General features: G+C 35.0%; 1 protein-coding gene across 1 annotated transcript; it reads right to left on the bottom strand.

Annotated features, from left to right (window-relative positions):
* Positions 1-285: 285 nt before the first annotated feature.
* Positions 286-10,531, bottom strand: ocstamp (osteoclast stimulatory transmembrane protein). Its single transcript, XM_051901967.1, has 3 exons — positions 10,332-10,531; positions 4,521-5,520; positions 286-2,362 (listed from the first exon to the last, which is right to left on the bottom strand). The coding sequence occupies exons 1-3, from the start codon at positions 10,373-10,375 to the stop codon at positions 1,982-1,984; spliced, it is 1,425 nt and encodes a 474-aa protein (XP_051757927.1). The 5' UTR covers positions 10,376-10,531; the 3' UTR covers positions 286-1,981.
* Positions 10,532-11,766: the final 1,235 nt, after the last annotated feature.

The raw sequence follows: 11,766 nt of genomic DNA, 5'->3' as shown, positions 1-11,766 counted from the left end.
GCTACTGCAGCAGGGCTCTTTATAAGTGTGCTGTGACAGAGGCAGGAATAATTCTGAGTTGAAAGTGTCCACTGAAGTTACCCCGATGGAGTTGGACAAAGGTGCAAAGTAAGGGTTTTTATTCCTCTCCCACATGCGCTCTTTGATGGACTTGAATAAACTGTCCATAAAAGCCCAGTTAAAGTGGCAGCACTATAGACATAAATCTTTATGCCAACTACTCGACCTCCTCAGATCACCTTTTAAGGCTTTGAAGTTTCCATCAGACATTTAGACAAAGAGTGATACAGATTGTTCAATTTTATCAGGCTCCAAAAGAAACAATGAAAGAGAAAATGAAAAGAAAAATCAATAGATTCATAAATCATCATTCTTTTGACATCTTGATATGTGTTCTATGTTACTGAGTTTATTTAAGACTTTGACTACATTCATTAGAGGAATTTAAGTCAGTGTGACGAGTTGCTTTGAGTTGAGATGACGTCATTGACACACATTGTCATTGCTCTCTCTTAAAGATTTAGTTCACCCAAAAATGAAAATTCTATCATTAATTACTCACCCTCATGTCGTTCCACACCTGTAAGACCTTCGTTCATCTTCCGAACACAAATTAAGACGTTTTTGATAAAATCCAATGGCTCAGTGAGACCTGCGTTACCAGTAAGACAATTAACATTTTCAATGCCCAGCCAAGCTGCTGAAGACATATTTAAAACAGTTCATGTGATTACAGTGGTTCAACCTTAATGTTATGAAGTGACGAGAATACTTTTTGTACGCCAAAAAACAAAATAACAATTTTACGATTTCAAAACAGCACTTCATGAAGCTTTGAATCAGTGGTTCGGAGCGTGTATCAAACTGTCCCCAGGGTTGAACCATTGAAATTTCGAAACACTTATGACATAATGAAGCCTCGTTTACTGAAATCACAGCAGTTTGATACACGCTCCGAACCACTGATTCGAAACAAAAGATTCGTAAAGCTTCGAAGCTTCATGAAGCAGTGTTTTAAAATCACCCATCACTAAATATTTTTAATAAAGTCATTATTTTTTTTTTTTTTGTTGGCGCACAAAAAGTATTCTCGTTGCTTCATAACATTAAGGTTGAACCACTGTAATCACATGAACTGTTTTAAATATGTCTGTTGTAGCTCTCCAGGCATTGAAAGCGTTAATTGTCTTGCTGGCTATGCAGGCCTCACAGAACCATCAGATTTTATGAAAAATATCTTAATTTGTGTTCTGAAGATGAATGAAGGTCTTACGGGTGTGGAAGCGACACAAGGGTGAGTAATTAATGACAGAATTTTCATTTTTGGGTAAACTAACCCTTTAAAGTAACAATCCTATCAGCATTTACTTATCCTTACTAAGCCTCTATGACTTTCTTTCTCCTGTGAGAAAAAACAACATTTTTCAATCCTACCGTTATTGTGCAATAAAATTCAGTTGGGTCCAAAACAACATTAAACCCCACTGACTTTCTTTAGAAGGACAAAAAACAGATATTTTTTAAAATCTCTACTTTTGTGTCAAATGAAAGTAACTGAAAAAAGAATTTTCAGAAGAACAGAGCTATCATAGTTCAACCTCTTATTATCTACAAGTTATTTAATATACCAGACAGCCATATGATAAACCACTGACACTGACGCACACTGCAGTCCCCCTAAACATTGTAAGACCTTTTGATTTCCTGTCCATTGTCATTTTTCTATCATCCAGTCCCTCCAGACTGAGCACTGTGCTGTATGTCACTAACATGGTGCCTTAATGGATTGTGAACATGAGGTAAAAGCAGAAAGCTGTTTTCACTGTTAAACACTGAGGTCTTTTTAACCTTTTAAAGTGTCATAGGTCAGATCACATATGCCACTTAGAGCACAGAACAAATAAACAATAATTAAATATAAATTAAAAAAACAAAACAAAAATAATATAAAGTCGACAAAAAACGGAAGTTGCAATGTGTATTATTTATGCTGATCTGTCATCCCAGAGACATATTCATCTTGATGTCTGGTTTCTATAAAGAAAACATTTTGTCTTTCTTTTTGTTTAGTTTGAATTTTCTTAATAAGGAATTCAACCCTTCTCTCCTCCTGCTGCTGGAAGAAAGAAGCTGCTACTTTCCTCCGAAGGCGTCGAGCGTAGACCTCCAGCGGCAACAAGGAGTAGCTGAACAGATAGAGGGACACCAGCGCCGTCACTACACTTGGGTTCAGCATACTGGATTGGGCTTCACACACGTTTGGATCAGAGTGAATGAGGGCTGCGTAATTTCTGTTGAAGTTGAACAATTCTTTCTGACAGTCTGAGCTAAAGATCTGGCAGATGCCATTCTCTGTTACAACCTGAGATGATTAAAAAGATAAAGGGGACGAAAAGAGAGAAGTGTTATTCATTTTCACAATAGTGGACATAACTAGGCTATTTACTTTCTTTAATGGAATATTTTCATTTTGGGAAATGTTTACTTAATTACATTTCAGAACAAACAACAACAACAAAAAAACATTCAGTTACTCATCATTTTGTGAAAAAATCTAGACCTGCTCTGAAACGCATCTTTTGTTTCGAATCAGTGATTCGGAGCGCCAAAGTCACATGATTTCAGCAGTTTGACACACGATCTGAACCAATGATTCGAAACAAAAGATTCAAAACAGTGTTTTGAAATCGGCCATCACTAGATATTGTTGAAAAGTCATTATTTTGTTTTTTACCACACAAAAAGTATTCTCGTAGCTTTATAATATTAAGGTAGAACTACTGAACTCACATGAACTGTTGTATTTTTTTAGTATCTTTATGGGCACTGAAAGTGTAAATTAACATGTTGGCTATAAAAGCCTTACTGAGCGATCGGATTTCATCAAAAATATCTTAATTTGCGTTCCGAAGATGAACGAAGGTCTTACGGGTGTGGAACGACATGAAGGTGAGTAATAAATGACATTATTTTCATTTTTGAGTGAACTAACCCTTTAAGCTTGAACGTTTACATAGCCTACCCCTTGCAGAATCTGCAAAAATATTAATTATTTTAACAAAATAAGAAGGATCATAAAAATTGTATGTTATTTTTTATTTAGTACTGTCCTGAATTTCACATAACAGATGTTTACATAAAGTCCACAAGACAAAAAAAAAACAAAAAAAAACAGCTGAATTTATAAAAATGACCCAGTTCAAAAGTTTACATTCCCTTGATTCTTAATACTGTGTGTCGCTTCCTTGATGATCCACAACTGTTTGTTTGTTTTGTGATGGTTGTTCATGAGTCCCTTGTTTGTCCTGAGCATTTAAACTGAGCTCTGTTCTTCAGAAAAATCTTCCAAGTCGTGCAGATTCTTTGATTTTCCAGCATCTTTTGCATATTTGAACCCTCTCCAGCAGTGACTGTATGATTTTGAGATCCATCTTTTCACACTGAGGACAACTGAGGGACTCAAACACAACTATTAAAAAAGGTTCAAACATTCATTGATGCTCCAGATGGAAACACGATGCATTAAGAGTCGGGGGATGTTAACTTTTTGAATGGGATGAACAGGATAAATAGTACTTTTTTGTCTTCTGGGATACGTGTAAACATCTTCTGTAGCGTCCGAAGAGCAGTACTAAATGAAAAAAATATGAACTTTAAACAAAATAAGAAAAGCTTGCACATCAACTTCTTGTTCAAAAGTTTTCACCCCCCGACTCTTAATGCATTGTGTTTCCTTCTGAAGCATCAGTGAATGTTTGAACCTTTTTTAATAGTTGTGTTTGAGTCCCTCAGATGTCCTCAGTGTGAAAAGATAGATCTCAAAATCATACAGAAGATACATGCAGAAGATGCTGGAAAACCAAAGAATTTGCAGAACCTGGAGAATTTTTCTGAAGAACATGGTCAGTTTAACTGCTCAGGACAAACAAGGGAGAACAACCATCACAAAAACAAGCAAACAGTCGTGGATCATCCAGGTAACAACACACAAGAGTATGTAAACTTTTGAACTGGGTCATTTTTATAAATTCAGCTATTTTTTTTTTTTGTCTTGTGGACTTTATGTAAAAATCTGTTATGTGAAATAACTTACTCAGGACAGTACTAAAAAAAAAATAACACACACTTTTTATGATCCTTATTTTGTTAAAACGATTAACATTTTTGCAGATTCTGCAAGGGGTATGTAAACTTTCGAGCTCAGCTGTACATGTCAGTAAGATGTTTATGTGTGAAATCAGTTAATGTCTCATAATAATTAATAAACATGGCAGAATAAGCTCCAATCTTCTAAATCTCTATCCTATATGTTTGAGAGATTGTAAAACATGCATTTTGAGCAGGAGCATTGTTATCAAAATGCAATAAATTAAGTGATGATGAACAATGTTGTCTTTATACACCTTTTTGTACATTACATTAGAAGAAATTTAAAAGGAATGCATTTTTTTTTTTTTTTATTGGAGTTATACTTCATCAGTATATCTGTATTTTAAGGAGAAACTAGTGGAGTGGATTACCTTGAAGTTGACGTTGATGCTGATGTTGGTGGATGGCATGTTTGAAATCCAAGGACCACCTGATTTCACCAAGTAATACAAGAAATGGTCCAGCACTAGCAAAAAGATTGTCATCAACAGATACAAAGTGATCACCATGGCAGGACCCAGACATTTGAAAAGTTCCCTTTTAGTTATTCTGAAACTGGTGGAGTTTACTCCATTTTTCACATCCTTTGCTTCAACCGCAATCCCTTTTTCAACTGCTTTCCTCCTAAGCCCTCCTGTGATATACGTGTTGTCAAATCTTACAGACGTCAAATAAGAGCGAAGGTACATGACAGACTCTGTAAACAAATACAGAACAAAAACAGCAGCAAAGATTCTGCTGAATAGCAGCTTCAGAACCTGTACTTGACTTTTAACTTGAGAGAAATCCTCCTGCACTCGCTGGCTTAAGAAATGCAACTGTCCCTTCACTTCTGAGACATTAATATTTGTGGTGTGATCAAAATCACGTAGTGTTTGCATTAAACTGCTGTCCACTTGCTCCTCTGCGTTTCTGACTATATTGTCCTTGATGGTGTTGATGAGCTCTGAGCTGCTTAGTAGACTTTGAGAGAGTTTTTCTGATGCACATTTCACAACATGTGTTAGAGTTGCAATGTTGGCAGCCATGTTGGGTAGAACGTACAGCACTACAATCATCACAGATGTGGACAAGAGCAGTTTACGGCCCTGTCGGGTAAACAGTGTCGGGAAGATTAGCGTGAAGGCACATCGGAACGGATGGATGAGAGATGACAGGATAAACACAGCTGTGGCATAGATACCAACTGCAACCAATGCTGTCTGGACGTCATATTTCAAAAGGTCTATAAGCCAGTGGAAAAGTAGTGAGGCAGTTACAGCAGCCATTAAGAGACAGAGAACAAGTAGAGAGAGCAGATGACCTGCATTCTGAGGAGTCGGAGAAGAGTAACACAACCAGAGCATCTCCATAATGTTCCTTGCTGAGGCTCTAACAAACACAAACGCATAAAGAGATGGAAGGAAAGAGATTATCCATGAGAATATAAAGAGGTTAGATGAATGGAACATATTTATCTCTATATGAGAACTAAATGAGTCAGTATAGCATAGTCTATAATAACCTAGCCTGAAAGTGCTGTAAATGATTTTTATGCAATGGTGTGCAGAAAGATACCTGAAAGATATCACTTAAATATTTGTCTGAAATATTTAAGTGATATCTCTGATCTCTGTGGCAGCGATACAAACCGTAATAAAAAGTGTTCGCAGGTCACGGTTAGATTCGAAGTGCAAATCAGAAGGCGTTTAAGACTTGTCAATCATTTTGTGTGTTGCTACGTTTGTCTGTGTTAGGGGCTGTTCACATTTTGTTATAAGAACATTCTCTAAATATTCAGTGTTGGTTCTGGGAACCAGTTTTCTTGACGTTAGAGGAACATTTTTTATGTTCCTCAAACGTTCTTTCAGCTTAATTTTGATTAACAATTCAACATTCTAGAAACATTGATTTGCAACATTCCAAGAACATAAAAATGTCCAGTTTTCTTAATGTTAGTATAATGTTATTTAAAGGTTAGTATGATGTTCCTGAAAAAAAAAATTTCAATTCAAACACCTGCTGTGCCACAGCCTTAGATGAAATCAACTGAAGATAAAAGACATTAAATCTCTCAAGATCTGATTAAACCTCCACAAACAGCATTACCAGCTTCACTTATTACTAACTACTGACTTTATTTCTGTCAGACATCTACAGAAGTTCTTATTCAGAATTAACAGAGGTTTAAATGATGATGTTTGATTGTTTCATTTGAGGTCACCATTATGGTGATCAGCATTTGTTTTAGTTGGGCTCTTGACCCTTGACTTTTGTTAAGATGCTTCTTTATCAGCAATTGCAGGTGCTTTCAGAAAACATTTCTGTATTGATAAAACAGCTTAACATGTTGGTTTTAATAACAGACAAATGACTGTGTTAAAGTGGTTTAAATAATGTACTTTTTCTGTAGTTTTGCTTACTTATTTTAATTGAAGTGCCATTTGAAAAGATAGCAATAAACTCAAAAGATGTGATTTAACAGTTGTTTAAACCACTTTAGTTCAGTTATTTATTTGTTATTAAAACAGACATGTTGATCTGTTTTATCAATACAGAAATGCTTTCTGAAAATGCCTGCAATTGTTGAAAAAGAAGTGATTCAACAAAGGTCAAGGGTCAAGAGTCCAACTAAAGCAAACACTAATCTCTATGATGGTGAGGTCATTTTCAATAAGACATCAAACCTCGGTTAACTCTCAATAAGAACTTATTTCTTAAATAAAGTCAGGGGTTAGTAATAAGTCAGGCTGGTAATGTTGTTTGTGGAGTTGTTTAATCAAATCTTGAGGGATTTAATGTCTTTTATCTTCAGTTCATCTAAGGCTGTGGCTGAAGAAAGTTGTAGTTTGTGTTCTTATTTCTTTTTCTTTCAGTGCTTGTTCACAGCAGGTGTTTTAATGATTGAAAGAATGTTTCAGGAACATCATACTAACCTTTAAATAACATTATACTAACATTAAGGAAACTGGAAATTTTTATGTTCTTGGAATGTTACAAATCAATGTTCCTAGAATGTTGAATTTTAAATCAAAATTAAGTTGAAAGAACGTTTGAGAAACATATAAAAAACATTCCTCTAACATCAAGAAAACTGGACATTTTTTATATTATATTTAGAGAACGTTCTTATAACAAAATTCTGTTAGCTGGGGCACTGCTTTTCCATTGTTTTTCTATGTAAACATGTCCTAGATGTGCATGTTTGACTCCCATCTTGCATCTTTTATAGCATCTTGCACCTTTTATAGCATCTTGCACATGCGGCATTATAAAAATGCTGCGCTCAAGTTAAAAAAGTTCTACTTTTATAAAACCCACCTCAAGAACTTTTTTATTCCACTACCATGCCAACGTGATCTCATGAGAAAACGTGTGTTTTTACGTAAATTGTGGTTCTACCACACGTACATTTACTTACGTTTTCATACACACAAAAACGTACATTGACGTATTTATAGCACTAAAACGTAAAAATACTTATGTATTAACAGCAAAAAAAAAACCGTAAATCATGTAACGTAAAGTGTGAATGTATATGAATTCCCATGTTAAAATCGTGGCTTTAATGATTTAACGATGTTTTTAGTCGAATTTATTAAAAGCAGTTTACTCATCTACTTAATATGAAATAACATTTCTGTTCGTGGCTTGTGCTGCTCGTTTCGGAGGATTACATAATGTTAAACAAGACTACAATTTGAAACCTTATGAATAAAATTTCTGTAATTGTTTAACCATTTTGTAATATTTAGTGTGTTTGCTGTGCGACACAGAAGGCGTTTTCTCCTATGCAGCGACTGACAATACAACCATAAGATACACCAAAGCACAACATAAATTCACAAATCACATCCATTTTATTTGTTCGCTGTACTACAAATCTTTAGAATCCATATGTTTGTAAGGAACAGATCCAAATTCAGCCCTTTATCCATCGATCTTCATTCTCAGCAACAGCGTCCATCACAGTCAGAGCTCGCGCTCGTTATGATTCAAATTTGAAAGTAGCGCCACCCTCGAGAAGCGTTACGACATGGTTTACGGCACTGATATCGAACGCTCATTGGTTCTCACCTGCTTCGTCACAGATTGCGACATGCCGTGTTTCAGTGGATTGACATTTGAAATGAGTGCGCGCCTTCACGGAGAGAAGAAGGATTTATCATATTTTCATAGATTAATAAGTTAAATTCTGCTCTGTACCTTATAAAAAACTATTACCGCCAGAGAGGACTGTGACTGGAACTCATCATCATTTGAACTACTTTTGGTACCACTTTTGACATTTTCGCAAAAAATAAATTATTGTGATTACGCTTGTTTGTCTGTCATTCTTTTATTTATAACAGTAGGTAGTTTAAAGAAATGGTTATGGGTAGGTTTAGGGGTAGGTGTAGGATTAGTGGCTCAAAATATCGTTTTAATGTTATATTTTTACTAAAATTGTCATTTTCCTACAAATTTCTGTTCTTTATGTTTTATTCTTTTAACATTCTGTATAAAATGGGTAGGTTTAAGTTCGGGATGGGGTTTAGGGATCTTACATTTATCTATAAAAACGATAAAATGGAAATTATACATATATCTTTATGACATGAAAGATTCGTAAATATTTTACGTTTTTTTTTTTTGCTGTAAAAACGTAAGTATTTTTACGTTTTAGTGCCATAATTACGTCAATATTGTACGTTTTAGCACCTTTCTAAACGTACAAAAATATAAGTTTTGTGTCTTTGAAAGTTACGTATTAATACCTACGTATTAACAATGAGACCAGGCTGACCATGCAGATTGTGTTTTTACCACAAAAACGGGTTCTTTCTTTCTTCGCATTTTAAGTCCTGCGATTTTAGAAAGCATGTATGAGACACTGCAAAAGATGCACACGGATAAAACACATGCATCTATCACTTTGTATATAAAGCAGTGCAGTGGAATGCAAAAACATGTTTTGAGTGAACAGCCCTAAGCCATTGTTGATATGAGAAATTGTGAATATTTTGTCCCACTCCTATACAGTAGATGCAGTCACATTCACCATTGTTCTAAGAATTTTCACTGGCAAAATCCATTATTTAAATAGGAATCCACATCAGGAATTTCACACGAGGGCAAAACATTTTGCATTTTGCAACAGGCTCAAACTGGTCATGCTAATTTGCTGACCAGCAGAAAGCTGTTAGGTTTGAAAGTGACTTCTTTGTGAGCTGTGTTTCATACATCGATACACTATTGAAAACAGATGATGGACCTTTTGTCCTTGAAATTTCTTCAAAATGTCGCAGATGTGACTGCACCTTAGCTCTTCACTCCAAGTTCATCTATCACACTGTCAGCTTCTGGCTTCAGATAAATGGCAGTTCCAGAAGCTGACAGCATAATAGATGAACGTGGAGTAGAGAGAGTCAGTCATAGAGATTTTGAAAGATATGTTTGTGTAAATTATTACATAATTTTGTGGGGAAATATCTGACTAAAGTTGTACATCTAAATAATCATTTAAAATAAAGACAAAAAAATAGCGAGTTTCATTATGAAAATTGCTCATGATAACTAATTTTACAGCGTGTTAAACATGTGACCCTGGACCACAAAGCCAGTCATAAGGGTCAATTTTTTGAAATTGGGATTTATACATCATCTGAAAGCTGAATAAAACTTTTCATTGATGTATGGTTTGTTAGGATAGGACAATATTTGGTCAAGATATTTGAAAATCTGGAATCTGAGGGTGCAAAAAAAATCAAAATATTGAGAAAATTGCCTTTAAAGTTGTCCCTAATGTCCTTAGCAATGCATATCCACTCACAAAAATAATTTTTTGATATATTTAGGGTAGGAAATTTACAAAATGTCTTCATGAAACATGATCTTTACTTAATATCCTAATGATTTTTGGCAAAAAAGAAAAATCGATAATTTTGACCCATGCAATGTATTGTTGGCTATTGCTACAAATACCCGTGCGACTTGTGACTGGTTTTGTGGTCCAGGGTCACATATTACATGATATTGTAATGAATTGCTATAGCAAAATGCTAAAATGCTAAATTTAACATTAATACTGCAATATAAACACTGTAATATAAAGTGTGAGTAAACTAATATTAGTCTACTTCCACTGTCATTTTCACAATATATGCTTCTCGCTTGATTATGGAGCCATATCACTTTTATAATTGTAGAAAATATTGACATACCTGAGGGAAGACATAGAGAGACTGTAGTTTCTTAAGGGCATCATTACTGTTGTTTAACAGGAGGCTTGAAGAAGATCATGGATTTATCTCAATATTATAAGGTCAGTCATCATCAAAGCAAAACTCATATTGAGCTAGGCACCAAATACACCCATATATATATGCACCCAATCCTATGACTCTGAGCTGGATGCTGAACACACATGCACACTGACTCATTCAGTTGCTCAGATTCACATGAGACCCAAACACAGATGACACTGCAGAACCTCTAACATCATATGACATGCAGAAAAAACAAAACTGCTCTTTTAATGAACCTTAAAAGGAAAACATACAAAAACAAAATTTGAAAAGGGAAGTATGTAAGTGCTTTGTTTGCTGGTTTCAATTGGTTTTCATGGAACATATTCATACTGTATTCTAAAAAAAACAAACAAACAAAAAAGGGCTGGTTTTGGTCCCTTATTTACATTTCCCCACAATCCCAATTGTTTCTTCACTTTTGGTGCTATGTAGCACCATATCTTTATATGTAGATTACGGATTTATATATACCTTTGTCAAATGGTGCCATATCGCATTTTATTTCTTCAACAAAGAAATAAAGGGCTTAACAGGTTCTTTGTACGGCAGTGGTGCTATATAGCACCTTAACCGCCCCAAAGAACCACTGAAGAACCATACAGGGGCTTAACTGGTTCTGTATACAGTACACTCTAAAAAATGCTGGGTTTAAAACAACCCAAGTTGGGTTGAAAATGGACAAACCCAGCAACTGGGTTAAATGTTTGCTCAACATTCTGGGTAGTTTTATTTAACTCAACTATTGTTTAAAAATTACTGTATTGCTTGCTTAAAATGAACCCAAATATGTTGGAAATTAACATTTATTAATATGTTTAATAAATGAACAATTATTATGTTTAATGAATAATAATTAAACAATTAACATTTATTAAATTGCTTATTGATAAATGTTATTTTGATTATTATTGTTGCCTCTAGTAATTATGTGTCTGATTTTTAATTTCCAACCTGTTTTGGGTTCATTTTAAGCCAGCCATATAGTAATTTTAAACAATAGTTGGGTTAAATAAAACTGCCCAGCAGGTTGGCACCCAACCGCTGGGTTAAAACAACCCAATTGCTGGGTCTGTCCATTTTCAACCCAACTTGGGTTGTTTTTAACCCAACATTTTTTAGAGTGTAGCGGTGCTATATAGCACCTCAGTCATCTCAAAGAACCGGTGAAGAACCACTGAAGCACCAAGATTTGGTACTATACAGCACTTAAAGTGGTTCCCCTATGATTATGTGCCGAAGAACCACTTTTAGTACTATATAGCACCATTGGCTGGCAATTGTCATATTTTCTTTCTATGGATTTATTGATATGGATTTGAGTGTTAAGTTTTGTGTGTGTGTGTGTGTG

This window comes from Ctenopharyngodon idella, chromosome 8, assembly GCF_019924925.1.
Source record: "Ctenopharyngodon idella isolate HZGC_01 chromosome 8, HZGC01, whole genome shotgun sequence".
Taxonomy (NCBI): domain Eukaryota; kingdom Metazoa; phylum Chordata; class Actinopteri; order Cypriniformes; family Xenocyprididae; genus Ctenopharyngodon; species Ctenopharyngodon idella.
Note: the sequence above shows the minus strand (reverse complement) of the source record. Positions and strands in the feature narration are given on the sequence as shown.

What these genes read in the sequence shown, in the direction of transcription:
- ocstamp (XM_051901967.1), bottom strand. Translation starts at nt 10,375, where the DNA reads ATGATGCCCTTAAGAAACTACAGTCTCTCTATGTCTTCCCTCAG. An exon ending in CTCTCTATGTCTTCCCTCAG is followed by an intron (nt 5,521 to 10,331) that starts GTATGTCAATAT and finishes TGTGTTTGTTAG; the next exon opens with AGCCTCAGCAAGGAACATTA. An exon ending in GCATCAACGTCAACTTCAAG is followed by an intron (nt 2,363 to 4,520) that starts GTAATCCACTCC and finishes TAATCATCTCAG; the next exon opens with GTTGTAACAGAGAATGGCAT.